This window comes from Zosterops lateralis (genome assembly GCF_965231275.1).
Source record: "Zosterops lateralis genome assembly, chromosome: 17".
Lineage (NCBI taxonomy): Eukaryota > Metazoa > Chordata > Aves > Passeriformes > Zosteropidae > Zosterops > Zosterops lateralis.
Window position 1 is genome coordinate 8,976,890 of NC_139777.1, and position 24,920 is coordinate 9,001,809.

General features: G+C 51.3%; 1 protein-coding gene across 1 annotated transcript in view; it reads right to left on the minus strand.

Annotated features, from left to right (window-relative positions):
- Positions 1 to 216: 216 nt before the first annotated feature.
- Positions 217 to 24,920, minus strand: part of POLE (DNA polymerase epsilon, catalytic subunit) — a gene marked incomplete at its 5' end in the record, with an annotated part of 34,795 nt that continues 10,091 nt past the window's right edge. Inside the window, 35 exons of the mRNA XM_083873630.1 lie at positions 217 to 468; positions 629 to 718; positions 844 to 969; positions 1,251 to 1,451; positions 1,657 to 1,850; positions 1,954 to 2,085; positions 2,176 to 2,365; positions 2,459 to 2,591; positions 3,112 to 3,237; positions 3,516 to 3,689; positions 4,109 to 4,313; positions 4,924 to 5,144; positions 5,292 to 5,515; positions 5,886 to 6,062; positions 7,088 to 7,194; positions 7,275 to 7,428; positions 9,662 to 9,802; positions 10,134 to 10,277; positions 11,408 to 11,617; positions 12,671 to 12,889; positions 12,977 to 13,099; positions 13,174 to 13,254; positions 13,445 to 13,547; positions 13,805 to 14,019; positions 16,220 to 16,415; positions 18,364 to 18,521; positions 18,995 to 19,139; positions 19,805 to 19,897; positions 20,255 to 20,403; positions 21,166 to 21,311; positions 21,884 to 22,030; positions 22,125 to 22,227; positions 23,036 to 23,164; positions 23,837 to 23,944; positions 24,647 to 24,859. Coding sequence (XP_083729756.1) covers positions 358 to 468; positions 629 to 718; positions 844 to 969; positions 1,251 to 1,451; positions 1,657 to 1,850; positions 1,954 to 2,085; positions 2,176 to 2,365; positions 2,459 to 2,591; positions 3,112 to 3,237; positions 3,516 to 3,689; positions 4,109 to 4,313; positions 4,924 to 5,144; positions 5,292 to 5,515; positions 5,886 to 6,062; positions 7,088 to 7,194; positions 7,275 to 7,428; positions 9,662 to 9,802; positions 10,134 to 10,277; positions 11,408 to 11,617; positions 12,671 to 12,889; positions 12,977 to 13,099; positions 13,174 to 13,254; positions 13,445 to 13,547; positions 13,805 to 14,019; positions 16,220 to 16,415; positions 18,364 to 18,521; positions 18,995 to 19,139; positions 19,805 to 19,897; positions 20,255 to 20,403; positions 21,166 to 21,311; positions 21,884 to 22,030; positions 22,125 to 22,227; positions 23,036 to 23,164; positions 23,837 to 23,944; positions 24,647 to 24,859 — 5,388 coding nt within the window. The 3' untranslated portion in view covers positions 217 to 357. The remainder of the gene's footprint in view (positions 469 to 628; positions 719 to 843; positions 970 to 1,250; positions 1,452 to 1,656; positions 1,851 to 1,953; positions 2,086 to 2,175; positions 2,366 to 2,458; positions 2,592 to 3,111; positions 3,238 to 3,515; positions 3,690 to 4,108; positions 4,314 to 4,923; positions 5,145 to 5,291; positions 5,516 to 5,885; positions 6,063 to 7,087; positions 7,195 to 7,274; positions 7,429 to 9,661; positions 9,803 to 10,133; positions 10,278 to 11,407; positions 11,618 to 12,670; positions 12,890 to 12,976; positions 13,100 to 13,173; positions 13,255 to 13,444; positions 13,548 to 13,804; positions 14,020 to 16,219; positions 16,416 to 18,363; positions 18,522 to 18,994; positions 19,140 to 19,804; positions 19,898 to 20,254; positions 20,404 to 21,165; positions 21,312 to 21,883; positions 22,031 to 22,124; positions 22,228 to 23,035; positions 23,165 to 23,836; positions 23,945 to 24,646; positions 24,860 to 24,920) is intronic.

The following is a 24,920-nucleotide window of genomic DNA, read 5'->3' on the forward strand; positions in this document are numbered from 1 at the left end:
GTGGTGAAGCCAGTGGCAGTACCACAGCCACTTGGCACCCCCAACCCATGATTCCTCCCTCCCTAAAAACTACACCTGCCTTCTACAACCTATTTATTTACAGAAATTGAAGATTAAAACTACAGCTGGGGCCAGTACAGATCTGTGGAACCCAGCTCCAGCCACTGGAAACCCCCAACTCCTGCACCAGGCAGCTAGGGGCAAAGTCAACCCAGTCCCAAGCATGGCTCTCCCTCCCTTCCCTCACTGCAGGAGGGCTGTGCAGTGTCTCTGTGGTCTGGCCCATGGCCAAGGGGGTCCAATACCACTCTCCATGGATGTGAGAGCATAGAGTAGGTAGGAAGAGCAGCCCAGACCTCACTGGAACTGGAGCTTGGTGTGCATCAACCACTCAATGGTTTCCAGCAGGTAGGCCATGCCATAGTGCCGGGCGATGTTCTGGAAGACGCTGACATGGTCCATGAAGGTCTGGGGAGAAGATAACATGGAGGGAAGGAGGCTGTCCAGCGGCAGTCCAGCAGGTGCCAGGGGACATGCAGTTAGAGCAGAGGCAGAGGAGGCACAGGGCACGTTAGGGCCCCTCACTGAGCTGCTGGGCCGGGGCTGGGCTGGGCAGGTGTTAAAGTACCTGGGAGGAGATGGTGAGAGTGAATTCTCCAGCACAGCTACAGTACACAGGCATGTGTGTCTCCTTCACGCCGTGACACTTTTTGCACACCTGCAGGCCAAGGAGGTTCGGGTGGGTCAGGAGATGAGACCAAACCCCTCTGCCAGTGGCAAAGTGAATGTGTTCAGGCTCAGACAACCACAGGAATGGGCAGAGCAGGGGATTCCTGTGCTTACCAGGTCCTGCAGCACGAAGGCCATCAGCTTCTTCTGCAGGGCTTCCACCAGTGCCATCTCGATGGCATCAGTATCGTACTGCACATGGCAGTTGGGGCAGAGCCAGCCGGGCAGCACCAACCTGTCCTAGGGGCAAAGAGGGGGAGATTAGCAACTCAAGTCCCATGCACTGGGATGGTGAAACCTGTTCCTGGAGAGGACAGAACATAAACCAAAGCCCAACCATGCTCAGATCCATCACATGCAGCTAGAAAAGATGAACAGAAAATTTGCTTTAGGTGAGGATGATCATGGGCAGCGGGCACAGCTACAAAACAAAGGGGAGATAAAGCGATAAAGGGGATGATTGGCTGGCCTCCAGCACTGCTGTAGTGGGGCCTCTATTGTCCCTAGGAGACAGACTCCACCTGGGAAAGGGCAGGGTCCTTGCACAGGTCCAGGTCCCTGCAGAAGTTGCAGTTCCTGCAGATGACTTCGGGAAGCACATAGGAGCGGCAAGGGTCTTGAAACTGGGCTGCTTCTGAGAACTCGCCCACCTCAATGAGGCGCAGCAGGTCCCGGCGTAGTTTGTTCACCTGGTTGGTTATGTTGGCATCCAGGGAGAGGACCTGCAAGGATAAAAGCCAGGTGAGCCTAGCAGCAGAAACTGTACTCAGCAGGACAGCTCAGATTCTTGTGACTCTCATATGGATTCAGGGCACAATAGACTTGTTGTAGATCCCTTCTGGGAAAAGCTGAAGCAATGGACAAGGACCAAAACTTCAGTTCAGACCCCAATCCTTCAGCCAAGGGACCTGGCCCACCCCCACTGACCTTGCAAACGTATTTGATGAACTCCAGAGCTGGATTGTTGAGTGGCAGGTAGGAGCCAGGCAGGACAGGGAACAAGTCTGAGGGCTCTGTGGCATTCCGGGAACCAGCCATCTTCTTCTGGATCTTCTGGGTGATGGTGAAGAAGCTTTGGGTAAGCTCATTGGCCACATAATCTTGTGAAAAGGTGATCATGCCTAGAGAGGTAAAGCAGAGAGCATTTGAACCAATTGGCAGCACATTGGGCAAGGTGGGTGGTGCTCTGCCTGCAGCAGGGCTGCCCCAGGGCTTGGCACTCACCAGGCATGGCCCTCAGCTCCCCCAGAGCCTCCTGGGACACCTGGCTGGTGCTCCTCCTCTTGATGGGGGTGCTCCCAGGGGCGTTACGCCGCAGTTCCTCCTTCATGCTGTGGTACACAGCCACGATGTAGGCTGAGAAGACATAGGCAAGGCTCCAGCTCCTACCCAGAGCTGGCACGGGGGTAGGGCACAATGATCTCAGCATCTCCCCATACTGCTCACCTGATACGATCATCAAGAAGTAGTTCTGGCAGGAGCTGGCCTGGGGCAGGAACTGCATGATGTTCCAGTTGTTCTCCAGCAGCTCTTCCACATCTGTCTGCTCCCCTTCCTCCTCCTCTTCTTCCCTTGCCACCTCCTCTTCCTCACTTTCCTCCTCCTCCTCCAATGCCTGCCTCTTGCTTGTGGCCTTCTGGGGGTCCCAGCAATACCATAGCAGTCCCTCATGCCCAGCCAACACCTCCCTACCCTGCTCCCAAGGGACAGGGTGATTCCAATCTCTTACCTCCCCATAGTGGATACGAGAATCCACTTTTCCCTTGATACCTCCATAATTTGCTGGGTCCATCCAGAGCAGGAACTCCCAGCAGCGGGAGAATGAGATGGTCAGAGAGTGGAAGATCTCCTTGGAGTGGATGCTGAAGGGAGAAAAACTACAGTCAGTCCCTGGGTCAGCATCATCTCTTCTCCATGGGACTGTGAGGAGGTGGTGCTGGCCAGGACAGAGGGGTGTTGCCTTTCCCACTGGACCCCTGCCAGAGATCCCAGGGGAAGTCATGCTCAAGGACTTGGCTCTCTGTTCTTGTGTCAAGGTGCCTATACCACAGCTGGGATGCAGACAGCCAGCTAGGGGACAAGTTGCTGGGCATCTCAGGCTCTCCTGGAGATCTCTTCAGGATTCAATCCTATGAGTTTACTTGGAATACTGCCTATAGAGGGCAGCTAGGGACTGATCACTCCTCCAGGCATGACAGCAAGAGAACTGGGAAGCTTTGTTCCTTCAGTAGCTTTGCCAAAAAAAGTAATAAATTCAGTTCTGAGGTGCATCAGAAGGCAAAAAAAGTCAGCATCTTCCTGCCTGAGGATGAGGATCCTGGCCTTGAACCCTGCCTGCCCCATCCCCACCACCCAGGAGCCTCATCTCCAGGTGCACCCCACCTGTTGATGATGTATTCCATGTAGTTGATGGCATCCTCAATGCGCCGCTTCTTGGTGCACAGGATGATGCGGTTGAAGTTGGCGTAGACCACAGAGGAGCCCAGGCGCTTGAACTCAGCCACCAGCCTGCAGAAGGGCACAGGGTGGGGTCAGTGGGTGGGAAAGCAATGGCAAAGGGGCAGATGCAACCCAAAGAAGATGTGTTGATCCATCAGCCTGGAGTCAACATGCAGCAACAGTGGCCAAGGGAAGAGGGTGAGGTCCACCCAAAAAGGGATGAGAGAGAGGTCCATCCTACTGCCCACCTTTCTGGAGGATCACTGTGAGTGCCAGCATCCTGATCACTAACATCACACCTCTCCATTCCCCATCCACCAGCCTGGCACACTTTAGACCTCACTTACTGCAGGAAAAGCTTCTTCATCATGTTGTGGAGTGTGCGGTGCAGTGCCGGGTCATAGAGCAGGGAGGAAGGAGAGCGGAGCCAGCGGTAAAAGTGAATGACCTGGTTGTCTGCATAGACGTTGTGGTACTGTGTAATCTCCTTCACCCAGCTCACCACCATGCTCTTCAGAATCCTGCCAGCAAGCAGAGACCAGCATCACCCCACTGGCCACCAGCAACCCCTTCCCCCTTCTTGACAGGAACATGTTCATGGACACACTAGAGGATTTAGAACAGGAACTCCCTTGTTCAGCCCTCAGCACATGAGCCACAAGGTAAATATGTGCCTCTATAACCTGGTGGAGCATGAACAAAGGAGAAAGCAACATCCCCACATATCTGCTGGCTGAGGCAACAAGCAGCTCTGAAGATCTTCCAATGCATTGGAGAGGATGCCTGCTATGCACTTGAGGCTTGGATTTATTCTTAGAGAACCCTACAAGCCCTGCTGCTGGGGAAAGGCTAAAGCCAGGATGGAATGAAGCAGGACTCTGAAGGGACCTGCCAGGATGGAGACCACCTGCTCTACCTCCTGGTATTTCTCAAGCCACACCTGAAAGTGTTGGAGCAGAGGGCAGTCTCATCATAGCTGGCTGGGAAGTTGGCAGCTTGGTTCCCTGTCACCATGTCCTCCAGGGATGCCTGCTGAATCACATCGAAACTAATGCTCATGCTGGAGCCTCCTTCCATGTCATTCACGTGGTGGGACTGCAACACGGTGTTCACAGCCAAGCTCTGGATGTCCAGCTCCAGACACACTAAGAGCAGACACAACTGTCAGCAGGGAGGCAGGGAAAGGACCAAGAACACCCTCTCTGCTGGTGCCAGAAGTGCTTTTCACAGATACAGGGTGATCTATAGGTGCTGCTGCACCCAGAGGGCAGATACTTTCCAGTCACGCCTATGCATGACTGGACCTTTTTAAATGTTGATTGAGTTTTGTCTTTCAACCAGACTTGGACCTACTGACCCTGTGGGGACCACCAGTTTTCCTGGAGGCCGCAACAGTGGACCTCAGAACTCGTTACACTCAAGCTGCCTAAGAAAGACCTGTCCCAGCGTCACCAGTGATGACCAAGTAAGCTGTCCTTGGGCTGACAACATGGCAGGTAGTCTGCCAAGTGATGCTGTCATTGGTCACTGGGAAAGAATCCCCATTTTGATGCCTGCACATGTTACAGGCGAGCCTTCCCTGCTCCAGGACATGCTTCTAATATCCACCTTGCCCATACCAATGCTGAAACCCAAAAGCTGCTGGTTACAACTGCCACCATAGAGACTCTGGGAATTGCATCCACCCTCTGCAGGACTCACAGAGCAGGATCCAGCTCTGCTCCATTCAGTGCTAGCACCCTCCTGCCTCTTCACCTGTGGAGTAGCAGCCAGGGTTGTTGATCTCAACTGAGGCTCTCTCATCAAACTCCATTACCAGGCGGTTGTCATCAGCCTCCTTCCCCCCTAGGTCAGGGCGGGCTGTGGGAGACAGCCACAACAGGTGGTTGTGACGACGAAGGTGGCGTGAGAAGAACAGGTCAGAGCCAAAGGTGGAGATGTCATCAGGGAGGTTTCCAATGGGGATGTGGTAGTACCTGAGGCATAGAGACATCAGTGGTCATTGGCATGAGTATGGCTGCAGGGAAAATGGGGACCCTGAGCATCCCCTCAAGGGATAAGGCAGCTCCTGTTGTCCCACTGAGGGCATGGCAGCCTCAGTGAAACATGGCCACCCTGGGTACCTGCTCATCTCAAAAGCCTGTGAGAGGCAGGTGTCCAAGTTGAGGTAATGGCGAATCATGCGGCGGGCAGCATGGCGCTGCCAGTCGAGGACTGAGTAGCTGATGTCATCTACCAGCCGGATGGGGACCAAGGGGAACTCCTCAATGATGGGGATCCCACTTGCCAGCAGTTTCAGGTCCCAGTTGGACTGCACAGCCACTAATGTGGGGCCTCGGCGCTCGTCCTGCACCGAGAAAGAGACATGTCCTGGTGCACCTCTCACCTGCTCAGCAGAAGCTGGTGGTGTCAGGTGCCCCATCCCCACAGCAGGGCCCCACGGTCCTCAGACAGCAAACCCCAGCATTCCTGAAGCATCCACCCACCTCCAACAGCACCAGCTCTCCAGCTGAGCACAGTGATGGAGCGAGATCCTGAGGTGGCCTTGCTGCTGGCATTGCCCCAGGTAAACCCCCCACAAGCCAAACAAGCACCCACTTCTTGACCTTGGGTCCAGCAGTTATGTGCAGGTGCTCTTGGTGCACCAGCGTCTTCCACAGGATCCTTCCCTTAGTCCCAAAGGTCCCACTGAAACTTTCTCCATACCTTCATCTCACCTTGTAGCCTAAGAGCAGCCGCTGGACACCTCTGTAGATGGCCTTGGGGTCGGTCTCAGCGCGCACCTCAAAGGTGTGTTTGTCTGGGGGCAACAGCTCCTCGCCCATCTTTTCCAGCAGACCTGCGCGCTCCACTGAGAACAAGGTGGTGAGGTTTGGCATCTGGTTGCTGCGTACCTGGGTGCAAGAGGGACCAGGTAAGAGCAGGGGGAGAGCAACCCTGGGATGTGCAGTGCCAGGGGCACTGCCAAAACATGGCAGGGACGTGTGAATGTATGGAGAAACCTCCTGCTGCCTGGCCCTACCAGGCAATGGTCTGGGGTGGAAGGGACCTTTAAACGTTGTCTAGTCCAACCCCCTGTCATGGAGAGGGACAATACATAATCTCAGAATTGTTTAGGTTGGAAAGTACCTTTATGATCAAGTCTAGCTGTTCACTCAACACAAAACCATGTATCCAAGTGCCCTATCTTCACATCTTTTGAATCCCTCCAGGGATGGTGACTCTACCACTGTCTTGGGAAGCTGTTCCAGGGCTTGAAAAGTCTTTGGGTGAAATTTTCCTAAAATTAATCCTAAACCTCCCCTGATGCAACCTGAAGTCAACTAGACCAGGTTGCTCCAGGCTCCATCCAACCTGGCCTAGAACAGGCTGGGGATGGGACAGCCACTGCTTTGCCAGCAAACCTGTGCCAGGGCCTCACTACCCTCACAGGGAAGGATTTCTTCCCAATATCCCATCCATCCCTGCCCTATGGCAGTGGGAAGCCATTCCCTGTATCCTGTCCCTCCATCCCTTGTCCCCAGTCCCTCTCCAGCTCTCCTGGAGCCCCTTTAGGCACTGGAAGGGGCTCTAAGGTCTCCTTGGAGCCTTCTCTTCTGGTTGAACACCTCCAGCTCTCCTAGCCTGTCTCCAAACCAGAAGAGCTCCAGCCTCCATCAGAGCATCTCTGTGGCCTCCTCTGAACTTGCTTCTGCAGCTGTGTGTCCTTCCTATGTTGCAAATCCCAGGGCTGGAGGCAGCTCTCCATGTGGGGTCTCCCCTGATCAAGGCAGAAGGGCAGAATCCTTCCCTTCCCTGCTGCCCATGCTGTAGGGATCAGTCTAGGACATGGGGGGGGTTCTGGGCTGTCAGGGCACATGGCCAGGGCATGTCCAGCCATCAGCACCCCCAATTTCCCACTCTTCACAGCCCTCCTTACCTTGTCCAGCACGAAGACGGCAGCCTTGCGCTGTGAGGGGATGAAGAGGCCCAGGAGTGCCTTGCTACCCTGGGAGCTGTGGTACAGGTAGATGTGGCGAATGCTTCCTGGGGACACAGAGCACAGAGCATCAGTGGTGCCCATGGGCGCCAGGTGCCCCAGGAGCCCCTCTCCCAGGATGCCTCACCTGGTTCTAGGTAAGTGAACTGGGCCAGTGAGCGCATTTCCAGGTGCTCGATGTTGAAGGTTTCAGCCTCTCGCCCTGCCAGGTACTGGACGAGCTGCCTGTTAACCATGCACACGCAGCCCAGGTGGATCAGGGCACGGAAGAGCAGTGGCACCTGGAATGATGGGGAGAGATGTGATGGAACAACTGCTACTAAGCTCTTCTTGGGGGTTGCAGACCTAGAATAACATAGATTAAAACCCACAGGTGGCACATACCTCAGGTGCCTTGGCATGAGTTTGGTATTATCAGCCTTGCTAAAGGTAGAGAACAGGTATCTCAAAATCTACATCTTCCTATCTAGACTCAGATCCTACCATCAAGATACTTTGGGGGATGTGTGGAGCAATATTTGGGTAATCTTGCTGCTCTGCAACTTGTGGTTTGTCACTCCAAGGCAGGGGCTCCATTTGAACCTCCAGATAATCAGCATGGTGGGAGATTCACCACAGATCCATCCTGTTTTATTAACCCTCTAGCTGTCAAATCCAGTGCTGCAGAAGAATCCTGAATGGCTTGCTGAGGAAGCTGGTCCCAAACTAGTGAGAAGAAATAAACATTTCTTGCCTGATTGCTCTTCCCTTGTGCTATTTTTAGTTGTAGAGGCCCCTCACATCTCTTCAGCAAGATGAAGCATTCCCATCAAAGTTCCATCCCTGAGGGCAAACTGTTCCCTCCCTTGCATCCTTCTGTTACTCCTGCTGCATTTTTTGGGATCATGATCAGAGCTGCACTGCAGATGTTTAAAGATCAAGACAGATCTTTCCTTGCCCAGGTCAGTGTCCAGCTGGGTTAACAGCATGTCCATGTGAGTATGGAAACTCCACAACCTCTTGGGGAACCTGCTCAATGATATTTGCTGAAGTTTTTTCTGACATTTACATAGCATTTTCATCTTTTAGGTTTAGGTTGTGTCCACTGCCTCTCATTCTTTCCTGGGCACCAGTGCAGAGCCTGGCTCCTCTTCTCCACTCTTCCCATTGAGCAGGTCCCCTGAGCCTCTTGTGGGCTGCACAGTCCAACTCACTCAACCTCCCCTCAGATGATAGATGCTGCTACGCCATGAGTATCTAACTTCCTTCATATCTTTAAAACTTCTCCATGCCCTTTGTTTTACTTCAGCTGCTCATTTAATTTCCTCTTAACTGCTTGATTTTTCCTCTTCCCATTTATTAAACACTACTAGAATGGAGAGGATTCAGGTTTTCCTAGAGGAAGGTCTATAGATATAAAGAATTTGAGAACATGCCAGTCATGTCGGACAAGTAATCTGATGTAAGTTTTGGGTGTTGCTTACTAAACCTCAGTATGGTTTGGTGGGTACCATTTTCAATTGCTGATGGCATATATGGTTCAACCTTTTACATCACCACAGGATTTCACAGCCTCCACATAATCATTAAAAGTTGTGCCTTGCCTTCAGAGACCTTCCTTCAAAGTTTTCAAAAGCAGAAACTTAAGGTGAATTTAAAAAGTTTTCTTTAACTATATCCCCCTGGAATGCTTCACAGGTTAAACCAGTAACTTCAGCAGCAAAAGTCTCCCATCTCTGTGATGATCTTTTTGCCTTTGCAGACTCCTGCACCTTAGACAGCATTTCATAGCCAGCATCTCTGCTCACAGCAAAGCTTGTCCTACTCAGGACTTTTCATCCCTAATAATCCTACAATGCATTTCAGTATCAAAGTATCACCTGCCTTTATGCTTTCTTTAACTCCACTTTTACAAAGGTGTGGTCTATTCTGCCACTTCCATACAGTCCAAATATTTTCATTGCAGTATCTTCTTAGTTAAATTCTGGTCATCAGGTTTTGATCTGCTGGACAAACCAGTATTCTCACTGGAAGCAAGCATCCCATGTTCCCACCTCCATTTTCAGCACTGGCAAATTGAATTTTAGCCTCATTGCTTTCTACGGAATTTTATTTAGGTTGTTCTTGCTCTTCCCAAACTTTCAAGTTATATGCTGTTCTTTTTTCAAAAGCTTTTATAACCTTGTTTTAGAGGACATGGCATGTACTCAGACCAATGTATCACTCCACAGATCTTGGGTTTTTTCCCAGCTTTTCTCCAAATGTCCCTTCTCTTTCCTGGTTCCAATACCAGCAGGCTGGCTCTGGAATGGTTTTAGAGGAAACTCTTTCTTTCCCCAAAGTTTCCTAACTCCAAATAAACTGAAGTCCCTTTCTCAACATACTGTAACCCATGTGCTGATACTCAGCATTTCTGTCCGTATGAGTTTCCTGGACAATGTCCAGAGTCTTGGATTTTTGGTGTCTCACTACTGGAACTCAGAGTAACAAGCTGCTGTTCAGCAACTCTTAAAGATGAACACCTGGAGGAGTTACCTGTGTCTCATACACTCCCTCGATGTCTGGAGCAGAGAGGTCTGCGTTGATTTCGTTGATGTGCTCTTGGTACATGTCTTCAGGAACAGAGTATTCGTACAAGTTGTAAACTAAGTTTGAGCGGGGCAAGATCCTGTTTACCTGCCAAGGTAAGGGATAGGATTATTGGGACATCCCACCACATGGCATCACTGCCACGAGCCAGGCTCTAAGCCAGGCCAGCTCCTGGTAGTCTCTCTAAGGAAATCAGTGGGTTATGGTCATGCATGTTACAAATTCCCGTAACAGAGAACTTGATTTCCAGGCAGGCTGGGATTAGCAGAGGCACTAGGGCCTGGATGAGGGATATCCATGGGGTAGGAGAATGAGGTGTTGCATGGCAGATACTTGTAACTCCTGCTTACAGGGGAGGTGAAGTGCCTTACCTAAGTGCAAGCTGCTGTTTCCCCTTCCAGAAGGGGCAGGTCCTCACCTTTCTGTAGGCTGTTCCCTCCTCAGGCTTTGGGATGCGCTGGTTGACATAGAAGACACGGGGGATGCTCAGCTTGATGCAGTGCAGGTCGCTGCCTATCACCGCCCACAACCGGAACAGCCCAGGTTGGCTGGTCTCAGCAATCTGCAGGACATGGGGCATGAGGTCAGCATTAGCAGATCCAACATGCTAATCAGTGCTTACATCTACACTGCAGAGCACTCTGGTGATCTACATGGTCAGCTGGTGGCTAAAAACAAAGTGGGGAGCTTAGAGAGTCATCACTTTCAGCTCTGGAGTCCCTGTGTCCTGCTACTGTCCCAAGGTACCATGAAGAAAACTCTGCCTCAGGCTGGCAACTCCAGGGAATGTCATCCAAGTCACCCTGCAGTCCTGGACCTACAGCTTTGAGATCTTTCTGGAGGATGAAGTGGGTGAGAGGGGCTGGGCCTAGATGCCCATAACAAAGGTTTGTAAAAACACCTGGATGACACCACCCCACCTCTTAATTTATACATTGTCTGCTTCTAGGCACCACTGGAATCCTGTGCCCAGTGCTGGGCTTCTCAACACAGGTCATGGACATACTGAAAAGAGTGAAGGGCTATAAGAAGGAAGAAAGGATTGGAGCATCTTTCGTATCAGGAAAGGCTCACAGAACTGGGACTGTCCATCCCAGAGCAGATAAAGTGCAGAGGGATCTCATCCACATCTGTTCCAAAGGGAAGTGCAGAGATGGAACCTGACTCTTCCCAGTGACGTCCAGTGGCCAGGACCAGACATCATGGGCACAAAGCAGAATGCAGGAAGGTCCCTGTGCATGCCAGAAACTTTTTCCCTGCGAAGGTGAACCTGGTCAAGGTTGCCTTTGGAAGGTGTGCACTCTCCGTCCTTGGAGATATTCCAGGACGTGGTCCTGGGACCCAGCTCTAGGTGGCCCTGACTGAGCAGGATATGGGACCAGAGGGACATGAAAGCTGCCCCAGCCTCAGTTGATATTTTTGCCATTCTGTGACTGCACAGAGCTGCCCATGGGCTGAGCTAGAGCCACTGCACCAGCAGATCTAGCCATGCATCCAAGAGTCACCAAGAATGACTTTGTAGGCAGCTGTTTCCATCCAGAGGTTGGAGTCTGAGGCCCTGTACCCCTCCTGGGCTCTCCAAGGCTTACATGGGATGTATGTCAGGGTTCCTGAACTTCACCGTTTGACCACAGAGTGTAAAAGTGGGGCTTGTGCCCCAGGCTGCTCTGTGCCAGATCTCCTCCCTGGTACCTGCACAACCTGCCAGGGCAGATCCAGGATGCTGCGCGCTGTCCGGCGCAGGTAACTGCTCAGCCCTTTGGAGAGGGCATCGCGGACCACTCCTCCGCCTGCCACCGCCCCACCATCCTCCAGACGCCGCCTCTTTCGCCGCTCCTGCCGCTGCCGAGCCTGCAGCTCCCACTTCTTCTGGTGGAAGCGCAGCCAGACCAGACGCTCTTCCTGAGTGAGGTGACAAGCATGAAATCAGCAAAGGCTTCCAAGCCCCGCATCACACCATACAGCCTAGCCCTCCAGCCCCCAGTCCCACATCATGTTCCTGCCTATTGGGGGTTAGATTTGTTTCTTTTTTACTCTTAAGAATCTTTCCCCATAAGTTGCTAGAGATTAAGTACTGGGTGCTTAAGGGTGCTTGACCAAAACAAAGAGATGGCCAAAAGTCGGGAGGGGGAGATAACAGGGCTGGGGGCAGCTTCTTTCTCTTGCTCTCGGCATTGCATTGGGGAGAGGACACAATCAGGCTGCTGCTTGCTGTGGTAGGAGTTCGCTGTTCCCCAGCAGGGAAATCTACCATCATCTGCTCATGGGTCCTGGAACACTGAGCTTGCCTCCTCCTGCCCTGTTGGCCTGGCCCTGTCCCACTGCAGCGTTTCTTCGCACTGCCTTGAGGCTTTTTTGCTATGCTGTAGCCTTGCACCCCCTCCCCTGCTGGGACATCCCTGACATTCCAGTTACCACCGGTGAAGCTTCTGATCATCCACCAGCCTGGGATTTTCCACCATACCAGTCCAGTGCTCTTGGAGTCCCAAGAGATTGGACTGCTCTAGGCTTTGTGAAACAAAGCCCCTTGAGGTTCTTGGTTCTGTTATTATTAATGCTGTAGTTCCTGTTTTTGTTTGCTTTGTTATACATACTAATAAAGAACTGTTATTCCTATCCCCATACCTCTGCCTGAAAACTCCTTTAATTTTCTAAATTATAATAATTTGGAGGGAGGGGATTTGAATTCTCCATTCTGAAGGGAGGCCTTGCTGCTCCCTGGCAGATACCTGTCTTTCAAACCAAGACACTGCCCCAGCTGCGAAGCCACCACCCCCCTTTTCTCTATCAGTGGTTGTTTTTCTGTCTCCTGGTTATATTTCTCCTTGTATTCCAGAGCCATGTACGTGCAGAGTGTTTTGGGAAACCTACAGCTTGGTCCTGGATGCAGCAACCAAGCCATTTGGACAGATAAGTACAGTCTGGAGTATGCCCTTCAAAATCTGCTTCACCTACCTTGGTGGTGCCAAGGGGTGGAGGTGGGCCCAGGATCTCCCGCCAGGACTGGGATAGCTCCAGGTCCTGGGACAGCTGTTGGCTTTCCTCTGCTGCAGGGATGCGCTTCCGCTTATTTGCGATGGGAACCAGTGGCTGAGGGATCTTGACGCCCCCAATGTCCTCTATGTCACCCACCTGTGAGCTGGGTGTCCCATCCACAGGCCGGCAGGCAAGAACCTGAGAGAGCAAGGAGAGCAGGAGGATGGGGGCTGCAAGAGAAAAGCCCCAGTGGCACTACCAGCACCTTCCCCTCACCCTCTGTACCTGTTTATTGCCTTCTGAAACAAAGAGCTCATTGATTTTTTTCTGTTTGTACACATCATTCTTCTCCAGGAGTTTCTTGTGAAGCCAGTCTGGGTGTCGGACCCGTGGCACTGGGTTCTTAACCTGCAGAGTAGCTTCAGATTACACTGAGTTCCCCACACAAATCCTTCCTCCTTTCCATGCTCCCTGCCCTGTACCTGCTGCAGAGCTGCAGGAATGGTGATGATTTTCTGGATGGTGCTGCCCAGTCTCTCGATGTAGTAGTCCCAGTCCAGGATCTGGGAAGAGAGGCAGAGCTTGGGCAGTGAAGAAAGCCAAGCAGAAGGGCCCCCAGACACAGCCAAGCAGTAGCACCCCCACCCCAACCCCCTGCTCTGTGAGCACAGGAAGCCACTACGAAGGTTGTGTCTCCAAAGGACAAGCCCCTGTCCCAGATGCGGGGGTCATCTGCAGGGATGCCTCACTCACCGCACGGATGTTGAAGTCCTGCAGTGAGGGGCTCTTCAGCCATTTTCGGAGGTAGTGTTTGCGCACACTAGGCTCGGCTTGGAAGATGGCGAGGGGGATGGCCCTGGGGAAGGCAGGGAATTGATGTCCTAGCACCCCATAATCTACTCTCCCAGCCTGTGGAGATCCTCCAGGCTCCTCCTAAACTCCTGCGAGGCCACTGGGCTGTACGGTGTTACTCACTGCCCTGCTCATGACCTGTGCCAGATTCAGATGAACACCTGGCCATGTATTGCAGCTCCCTCTCTTCCTACTACCTGCCCATCCCCTCTTGGTTTCTCCCACACTGCCAGAAACCCTGGCCCCTCCAGGTGGGGTTACCTCTCAGTGACCGGAGACCCTTCTGGTTTCTTGGAAATTATGAACCGACAGCTCAGCCCTGCATCCTTCACCATCTGGTCCCCCAAAAACTCTGCCAGGCGCTTGGCAGTGCTGATGGAGGTGGACTTCTGCTCCCCGTAGTCTTCTAGTTTGCGTGACATGGACCGGTTCTCTGAGATGAGCTCAAACAGCTCTGAATCAGGCATGTTGGCAGCCTGAAAGACAGGGAAAAGCCCAAAATTAGCAAGAACTAATGATCAAACTTTTTTGCTGTCAGGAAGAGGGAGCACCACACACAGCTGATCTATCTCTTTACAGGGAGCCTGGGAATTGCTTCCTGGTGCAGCTGCCAGTGGGAGCTATATAAAAAAGGGGGTGTGGGTTTCAGGCTGCACCAGTTTGTGCCACAGCTGGGCTGTGGCAGCACAGCTTTGTGTTGTGCATGTGAAGTTAGGCTCAGCAAGAATTTGTTGTAAAACAGCATCACAAAATGAAGGACTGTAGAGGATTAGAATGAAACATGTTTTGTCTCAACCATTCTCAGTATTGCTATAGGAAAGGTGTGATTGGAGGAGAGGGTCCCATGGAGGTGTGGCACTGCTGTTCTGAACCAATTCCCTCCCACACCTTAATACTCATGCTTAGTCCCCTCTCCAACACCCATCCAGAAGGGCTGACTGCATGAAAGGGAACAAATAGGTCTCCTCTCTCTTTTCTTTTTCACAGAATCACAGAATGCATAGGTTGGAAGAGACCTTCAAGATCGAGTCCAACCCAGCCCTAACACCTCAACTAGATTTTCTCCCCTTTCTCTTCCACTTTCTTTGTCTCATTGTTTGCCCCAGCTCTGGACCATCCATGTGGCATGACCAAAGGAAGACCAACATAGATCTAAGGACTGGTGATACTGTTTTTTCCCTTGATTTGCCTGAGCAAAGCACAGCCATCATACTGTACTTCATACTTTGTATTGAACCGTGATGTGGGAGTGGGAAGCTTGTGTAAAAGCTGTGTTGTTGCTTGTTAGCCAGGACCTTTTAGTGGTGTTGTGGCTCATGTGCCAGCACCTTTGTTTGATGGTGTATTGCAGCTTGTCAGCCAGTACCCTTGAAAATTGTGAACCAGTGCCTTTTGAGGAGCATGTGGTGGGAGTTGAGAATTTATTGAAGTGTTATGTACAAAATTAAGGGATCATTTGCTTCCACTCTTGTGGAAGTCTGTTGTAAGAATTGGCTTGTTGACTACCACCTTTTGAGTTTAAGCAGTGGGATGGTTGCTGGAGTTACAGCAACTACAATAAAACTTAAGAGTTCCTGACACATGACTGGTGTCTTTATTCAGCCTGATGAGAATTTATGATGAACATCTTGCCCTCAGACCTGTAGGTCATGACAAGGACTCAGCTAGACTCTTGTTCCCTCTCACACCCTTGTCTCATAGAAACACAGAATCATTCGGGTTGAAAAGCCCTCTAATATCACCAAGTCAAACCATTCCCCCAGCAGCAGTGCCAAAGCCACCACTAACCCAGGTATCCAAGTGTCACATCCACACAGCTTGGAGTCCCAGGGATAGGGACTCCACCACTGCCATGGGCAGCTTGTGCCAGAGCTGGACAATCCTTTTGGAGATGAAATTTTCTCTATTACTCAACCCAAACCTCCCCTGCTGCAATTTGAGGCCATTTCCTCTAATCCTGTCACTTGTTCCCTGGGAGAAGTGCCCAGCTCCCACCTGGTTCCACCCTGCTGTCAGGGAGTTATAGAGTAAGAATGGCCCCCTGAACCTCCTTTTCTCCAGGCTGAGCCCCCACAGCTGCTCCTCATCAGACTTGCACTCCAGCCACTTCCCCAGCTCTTTTTCCTTCTCTGGACATGCTCCAGCCCCTTAATGTCTTTGTTGTCATGAGGGGACAAAAACTGACTCCAGGGTTCAAGGTGCCTCACCAGTGTCCAGCACAGGGGGATGGTCACTGTCTTGGTCCTGTTGGTCATGCTATGGCTGGTACAGGCCAGGTGCCATTGCCCTTCTTGTCTACCTGGGCATGTGTTTAGTCACTGTTGATCAGCACCCCCAGATCCTTTCCTGTCAGGCACCTTTCCAGACCCTCTGTCCCAGCATGGAGCACTCCATGGCGTTGTTGTGCAGGACCTGGCACTTGACCTTGAACCTCACACCACTGGCCTTGGCCCATCGATCCAGCCTGTCCAGTTCCCTCTGTAGAGTTTCCAGCCTTCCAGCAGATGCACACACCCACCCAGCTCAGTGTCATCTGTGAAATGGCTGAGGGTGAAAGAGGTACAGGGGACCACTGACTCTGTGCAAGCAAAGTCTATCCTCCCATAGTGCACGACCAGCTCAGATGCTCCTTCCCAGGCTCCACCTTGGAGCGCAGATTTGCTGAGCTGTGCCCACCTTGCTGTAGAGCACATCCAGCCAGTAATCGGCCACCTTGGCCACCGAAGCGTAGACCTCCTCCAGGGTGCTGCCTTTCAGAAAGGCTTCAAACACAGATGACTGAAATATCTTCACCAGCTGCAATTCTCCCCGGCGTTTCACCTCAAACCCCTTCAGCTCAGCCAGGGAGCCATCCTCGTTGAACACAGCATACCTAGGAGAGAGTGTGAATAAACCTGGCCTACACCACAGGACACGTCCCCCATGGTGCCACTGATATCCCTCCTGCCAGGGTGGTTCTCCCCATGCCTTTGTGCCACCATCCAGCACGTTCAAAGGAGCCATGGCAGCACCTGGATAATCTCAAGTATCTACAGCTTCTCTTGCAACCAATTTACCTTGGTCTGGAAAAGGACATCAGCTCTTGCCCCAGCTCATCCACACTGACTCATCGAACCACAGTGGAAGGGACCTTAAAGATTATCCAGTCCCATGCCTCTGCCATGGGCAGGGACATCTTCCACTAGACCAGGTTGTTCCAAGCCCTGTCCAGCCTGGCCAGGAATACTGTGAGGCAGCCAAAGCTTCTCTGGGCAACCTGTGCCAGGGTCTCATCACCCTCACAGCCAAGAATTCCTTTCTAATATCTAATCCTGCTCTCCGACAGTGGGAAGCCATTACCTTATGTCCTGTCCGTCCCAGCCCTTGTCCAGAGTCCCCCTCCAGCTGTCCTGGAGCCCCTTTAAGCCCTGGGAGGGGCTCTAAGGTCTCCCTGCACCTTTCTCTTCTCCATGTGAACACCCCAGCTCTCCCAGCCTGGCCCCAGAGCAGAGGGGCTCCAGCCCTTGGAGCATCTCCATGGCCTCCTCTGGACTCAATCCAGCAGCTCCATGTTTTCTTGTGCTGAGCATGCCAAACCTTGATGCTGCACTGAGGGTGAGAAGTCACCTTAATTGGTGGAGGATGACTTTAACTGCCTGTAAGTAAGGGTGGGAGATGAGAGCCCAAGCAGGGAAATGAAGATAGGAAGAGATTTAGAAAGAAGGAAACTAGCAACTCCAATGCTGGCAGAGGGGTTGAGAGGAAACTGGATGCAGCCACGACACACCTATGGGAACATTCCTCCCCCTTACCTTTTATCCTGCATTGATTTGCCTTTCACCACCCTGAAAATTATCTGTATGTCTCAAAAAAAACCCCAAAACACCACTGTGGCAATGATCACTGAGGAGAGGAGACACTCAAACCTGCTTGGCCAGCCCTTCTCCCATCTGCCCACATTCCCATCAGCACAGCCTTTCCTTCCTCCACTAACCATGGTGCCTGCAGCCACGTCCCAGGCTGTTGTGCTTGGAGAGTGGCCAGGAAATAAATGCCCTTTCTAAGATCTCTAAACTATAGGAATCCAGGGGCCCTGAAGGGAGTCCTGCAAGCACAGCCCACTCAGAGTTGAGCAACACTCTGACTCCTGCAGAAGGGTCTGAATGCCTGGAGAGGGGCACTGACAAGGAATGGTGTGTGCTGAACCTCATCCTGTCAGGGATTAAGCACAAAGAAGTGCAGAATTGTGAGGACAGAGGGTGTTGGGGATAGCAACAGCATGTTTTGGAGTCAGATCAAGTCTATGGGCTGCTACCCAAAATAATAGATGCTACTGCTCTAGCTGCCATTCTTGGTTAGGAGGTGGTTGTTGAGAAGTCAGTGAAGTTTGGATACAACTATCCTATAATGTGACAGTAATGGCAGAACCAGTCCTACTTACAGATGGAGAGGAAGGGGAAACACATAGAAGTGTTACTAGAAGTCTATGAACTCTTGAGAGATAGGAAGGCAGGAACTGCTGAGTTTAAACAGATTAGATTGAATATAAGCAGTATTAGAAGCAAGGTCAATGTTCTCCTGCACACCTCAGAGCCAAACATGGAGATGTCTGGTCACTAGGCTGGAGAAATGTAATTTTGCTGTTATCTGCTAAAATTTACTGCCATAGTAGCTGGATTCAACAATGATGTGATGTAAGGAACTTGTCATTTAAAGCCAGTGAGTCAAATGCTGCTGGCTCTGGAGACAAGGACCAACATGCCCCACCTGTACAAAGGCAACGAGACTCTTAGTCTGCTAACCCAGGGAAAGAGACAATATTTCAGACTTTGAAATCTTACCTTTTCTTCAGCTTCTTGCCCTCCTCTTTGGAGGCTGGAAGGATCATGGCCAGGTATGGACCATCCACTTCAAAAAAGATGCTGTTCTCTGAGCGCGTAATGTAGGTGAGTGAGGCTGGATCCTGCAGTTCCTGGTATTGGTCATTTGTGAAGCCTTCCTGTGGCACAGCCCCAGGAGAACAGGTTCAGTCCACAGCTGTCGGGTCACATCAGGGGATGCCCCTGGGACACACCCTGCCCAAAGCACCCCTTTGAGAGCTACGGCACAATTTAGGACTCAAAACACCTGTCCTGCATGTTGAGAAAAAGACTTTGGACCCTAAAATGGTATTTTTTTTGTCCTACAGAGCCTGGAGTGAGCAGAGGATAGGTTTAGACCTTGTGCTGGACTCCCTGCCTGCAGAGGTCAACATACACCTAACCTGGCCTCTTACAGACACCCCCCTCCCCTGCCCCTCTGATGGGGAAAATAGAGCCTCTTTCTCCACTCAGATGCTCTCCAGAACCATCATCCCCAACATCTCATTCACTATACAGAGAGTGGAGATGGAAGAGGGGCTCTCCCTACTCATCAGTGCTCCATCTCCTTTTGCCAGGCTAGAGAGCTGGCCTGGACAGGTGCCAGACTCACCTTCACCAGGATGTTCAGCATGGCACCTGGGTAAGATATGGTCACCTTTGGCTTCTTGATATTGGTTGACTTGATGACAAAGTTCTCTGGGAAGCTGTTGGGAAGGACACACCAAATCCCATCGGTATCCAGTTCTAGAGGTCTCCTAAGGAAGGAAGGAAGGAAGGAAGGCAGGCCACTGTCAGGAGCAGAATGGATGAGAGGTGAGGATCAGCTCTGTGTCCCCCATGAAGACAGCAGCAGCCTGTTGCATCCACTCTATTTCCTTTGGCAAAACAAACCCTCAAATACAATAGCAGTGTCAGGAATGTGAATGCTCATAGAATCAGAGAATCACAGAGTACTTGAGGTTGAAGGTACCTTAAAGCTCATCTCATTCCAACAACTCCTTGTCATGGGCAGGGACAACTTCCCCTAGACCATGTTACTCCAAGCCCTGTCCAACCTGGCCTTGAAATACTTCCAGGGATGGGGCAGCCACAGCTTCTCTGGACAGCCTGTGCAGAGAAGAATTTCTTTCCAATATTCCATCTAACCCTGCCCTCTGGCAGTGGGAAGCCTTTGCCTCTTGTCCCACCACTCCTGGCCATTGCCCAAAACCTATCTCCACCTTTCTTGGAGTCTCTTTAAGCACTTAAAGGGGCTCTAAGGTCTCCTTGGAGCCTTCTCTTCTCCAAGATGAAAACCCCCAGCTTTCTCAGCCCTTCCTCATAGGAATGTGTTCCATCCCTCTGAAAACTTGAGTGTTTAACATGCTCCCACATCTGTCCTAGATGCAGACAGACCTTCTTCAGCTCAGCACACACTCACCCAATCTGCTCAATCAGCTCTCTGGCCTGGGTGATGATATTTGCTCCTGTGAAGCAGACAATGCCAGCCATTTCCATGGAGTACCAGCGAGCTCTGTGAACAGAGGAGTCACAGTTAAAAGCATGACATGCTCCCTCCAGAACTCAGCTCTGGAAAGGCAGGAGGATCTCCAGGGGAAGAAGGGCAAGAAACACAACACTGGGCCTTGGAACACTGTTCTTCTATGAAAGTCTTTACTTATGATGCTCCAGAAAAGCTCCAGACAAGATTCCCATCATTTAATGTCTAAGAGTCTCCAGGATAAGGAGTAATGGGTAGATGCAAGAGATGGGTGTTACACCCAAGATCTACTCTCATCTTCGTGCTTCAGGAAGTGACTACCTCACCAGGACAACCCTAGTTTCCAAGAGTCCTCTCTAGAGGATCCTGGATGGCCCAGGGGAGACTTACCCTTTCCGCATGACATATCCATAGAAAGAGTTGAGGATGCACTTGTGGGCCAGCTGCAGGGAGTCATAGAGAATCTCCATGTTCTTGCAGCGTTTCACTTCAGAGGCATCTCCTGTCTCCACTGCTGCAGACAGCTTCTTTTTCCACACCTGCATGCCAAGGGCAGAGTCAGAACAATTTCACATATCACTACTGGTGGCACTCAACTAGTTTCCACTCAGTCCTAGTAGAGGATTGCAGCTCTACTTTGACAAAGACAGCATCATGAATAAAACAACCCATTTTCTTTTGCAGCATGGGAGGATTTGGCCAGAGGCACTTTGTCACTTGGCAGAAGAGACTTGCAGCTCCCATAATTGATCAGAATTCAACCAGTACCAGCTGTGCTACACCTTATGTGTGCAGGGAAGAACTCAATACACTGCCTGCTGCAGTGGTGCCTGGCTGACAGCAGAACCACCAGTGTAGGAAAAGCCTTTCTGTCAGCCCTGGGAATCATGGCAAAATAGGCAGCTGGGAGGAACTGCAAAGCAACAGGCTCTTTAATTAACTCTGCCAGATGCAGAGCCTCAAAGCCTCCTAGAATAGTTTGGGTTGGAAGAGGCCTCAAAACTTATCTCATCCCATCCCCTGCCTTGGGCAGGAACACCTTTTACTAGATAAGGTTGTTTTAAGTCCCATCCAACCCAACTAGCCTTGGACACTTTGAGGGATGGTGCAGCCACAGCTTCTCTGGTCAACCTCTGATAGTCTCTTACTTCCCTTACAGCAAAGAATTTCTTCCCAATAACTAATACAACCCTGCTCTCTATCAGTGGGAAGCCAACAGAGTAACCCTATGAGGTTTTCAGCAAGCCACAAGAGGTGCCCAGGCTTGGCAAGACTACCTGACCAGCACCCAAGCTTGGTACCTTGTGCAGCCCCTTGAACTCATATCGGCGGTCCCGGAACGCTCGCACTGTGTCCACATAGAAAGAGTTTTCTCGTTGGCAGATGGTGGTGACTCGCTCCTCCACCTTGGTGACATGGATCTTCTTGTATGCCTTGCGGCAGTAATCTGGTCAAGGAAGGAGGCAGAGGGAGGTTCTGAGGGATGGGTGCTGTGCTACAGAGGGATGAGCAGAATAAGGATAGGGAGGCAGCTAAGCATAAGGCATGGGTGAGTGGGGGATAGTCCTACTGCAAAGGGAGAGGAAGATCCCAGTATGGAAAGATGCAGCATCTCTTTATGGAGGTGGAGGACAAGGTGGACAACAAACTAATCATATGGCCCACCTACAAACCCAGGCTCTGCCCCCAGCCAGGCAGGTGATTCTGCTGGACAGTATCACTCCAGGTGATAGGATAATGTGTTGTTTCCCTTTCATTAACTGGCTTTATTTAGCAAGACAAAATTCGTATTTCAGCTCAAATCCGTGGCTCTCCAAGACAAAGGGAAACACTGACAGAGATACCAGTAGCCTGGCTCCTCTTAGGAAGCACGCATGAGTCTGTTGAGGTCCTGGAGAAGTTCTGAGACCAGCCTGACCTCACCCCACAGCCCTAGGAGGGCGTCATTACTGCTGAACACTGCTCACAGTCCAGTTTGCAAAACACTGCCAGGATCATGACCTTGATTCATTTTTTTACCTGCCAGGCGCTTTTTCTCATACTTGGCTTGTTCTTCCCGAGAGAGCTCGTGGAAGGCACGGGGTGGTCCATCAGGGAGCAAGGGAGGGAACTTCTCCGACTCCAGCTGCTGCTGGATGCGGTGATACTCGCTGCGGTTGGCAGGCACTGCAGAGGGGGACAGTGATCAGTCTCTCAGGGGAAAAGCAGGAATTTGGCTCCATCTCTGTGGGCTGGACTACATGGTCCTTCCTGTACTTACTGAACTCTCCTCTCCACTGCCACGTCATTCGGCGCTGACAGTTGGCACCTGGCTTGTTGAAGTCACAGGCAGCACATGTGGCCTCATCCACCATGGCTGAGGGCTGGATGCAGTAACAGACACACAGGTGTTAGAGGGGCCAGGTACCCAAATGACAACCCTATGACAATGCTAGAACAGGTGCTGAGCTGCAGGAGAGCTCAGGTGTGAACATCAGAGATGGTACTCAGTGAGTTCCCCTTTGCAGAACCTTTCAGGAGAACAAGTCCCACAAAACAACAGCTGGGTTTTTGGGAAGAGCTCTAACTAAAGCTGTAGTGGAGTACCTGAAGACCTGGCCATCCAGAGAAGGACAAAAGAGATGGGGAAGGGGCTGGAGCACAAGTCTGATGAGGAGTAGCTGAGGGGGCTCAGCCTGGAGAAAAGTAGGCTCAGGGAGGACATTCTTGTTCCTACAACTCCCTGATAGAAGGGTGCAGCCAGGTGGGAGTCAGGCTCTGCTCCCAGGAAACAAGTGAGAAAACAACCTCAAGTTGTGCCAGAAGATGTTTAGGTTGGATATTAAGGAAAAATCTTTCACTGAAAGGGTAATCAGACACTGGCACAGGGTGCACAGAGTGGCATTGTCCTGAAAGCATTTAAAAGCCACGTGGATGTGCCACCTGGGGACATGGGTTAGCAGTGGTAATGCTGGTAGAGTGGTTGGACTCAATGGTCTTAAAGGGCTTTCCCAACCGAAATAATTCCATGATTCCACAATTCCATGACAGCTTGACCAAATTTCACACCCAGCCATATCTGCTTCCCCTGCTCTGTGCAGAAAGTTCAGCCCTTGCTTTTAAGGGGATCCAGAGGGACTATGAAGATTATCTGGAACTCAGATTATGAGATACAAGATCCATGTTACCCACCTGCAACCTGTTGGTCAGAATGATGTTGGGGTACATGGCCCCCACATCCAGATGATAGATAAGAGGACACTCAATTCTGTTGGGAACTTCCTTCAGAGAATTCAGTTTGGCCTTGATTTCATCACAAACCTGTGGTGAGATAAACAGAACTGAAACTAGGCCAGGAAGGAATTAATGAGTCAAATACTTTTTGAATTTAGCTCTTTTTCAGAGGGACACTTGCCACAGGCTCTGGGGATGGATCTAAATGACCAAAGAACCAGATCAGGGACTCCCCCACCACTGGTGCTTTAGGTTTTCATTCGGACCTCCAGGGTAAGCTTTTCTGTAGGGATACCTGGCAAGTGGGAGCAGCTGCTCTCTAAATATGACTTGATTGAGGACCTTTTCAGTGCAAATGGGTTAATGGAGACAACAGCAAAGACCAGAGGTCCCCACACCAGTGCTGCCCTCCAAGAAATTCCAGACTTGGATTTGGAGAGGGGCAAACCTGCGCTTTTGTAGCTGATAAGAAGTGGGGAACAAGAGGAACAAGAGATTTGGGATATCTGAAGGGTCTGCCTTCTCCCTAAATTCTTTCCCAGTTCTCTCAGAGCTTTGTTCCTGGTTGAACCTGAGAAGCGAAAAATCAAGAGCTGCATTCCTTAAATAGGGCGAAGATCCCCAGGCTGGGCTGCAGGACTCAGCCTGTAGATGGGCTTCTAAGTCTCTTTTCATAGAGCATAAACCAAACCCAAACAAGCATTTTAGAGCTGCAACCTTAGTTTCCTGCCCAGCTCAGCCGTGTTGTGGGTGCTGTACCTCCTGAAAGTTGGTGACCTGATCCAAGGGCAGGCCCTCTTCTTCCTCGATGGCGTGCTGCAGGGTCTTCTCCACATGCTGCACCAGGAAGTCGAAGGCAGCAGGATTCTACAGGGACATGGAGATGGCAGTGAGGCCATAGGCAGCTGTCCCTGGCTGCAGACTGGCAGCTTCTGCCCTGCACCCCTGTCCCTGCTTGGCTTGGGGATCTCTAAGCTATAAGGGACATGTTAAGGCACTGGGGGAAGTGATGGAGGTAGCAGAAACAGCTAAAAAACCCTCAGGAAGTGTTCAGAAGAAGTTCCATTTGGGAGAGAGGACAGGACCCCAAGCAACAGAGGTATAACTTCCAAGAACCACTGGCTGAAAAACAAGCCCAAAACCCTACTTCACCACCATCCCCTGCTGTCAATGAGCTCTGGATTTCTTGCTCTCCTAGTGAAGTACAGATGGCCACTTAGAGATCTCTTCTCATCCTGCCTCAGCCCAGCTTCAGATAGCAAGAGTCTCCTGGCGGTTGCCAAGCATTGGAACAAGCTGTTGAAGCTAGTGAAATCACCATCCTGGAGGTGATCAGAAGACATGCAGATGTGGCACTTGGGGAAATGGTTTAGTGGTGGCCTTGGCAATGCTGGGTTAACAGTTGGAATTGGCAACATTAAAGAGCTTTTCCAACCTTACTGATTTCTGTGATGCTAGGTGCTGCCCTGGAAGCCCAGCAGGTACACACTACAGATGCCAACAGTGGAAATGCTATCCCTTCCCACCATGCTGCTCCACAAAGAGAGGGGCTGGCTGCTGGCCCATTACCATTTTGAAGCGGCAGGGAATGTCACTGCGGAAGACCCCAGATTCCAGAGCTTCCACATGGCCTCCCACGTAGGTCTCCGAGTCCAGCACATGTCCATCTTCTGTAAGCTTGTTGAATTCCTGCTCCTGCTTGTTCGGGAAGATGATGTTGGCATGGTAGGCCTGAACCATCAGCAGTGCCTCGCACAGTGTCCCAGATCCTTTTCTTAACACCTGCACGTGAGAAACCAAATCTGGTTTCAATTCAAAAATGGTAGATTTACATATCAGGAGG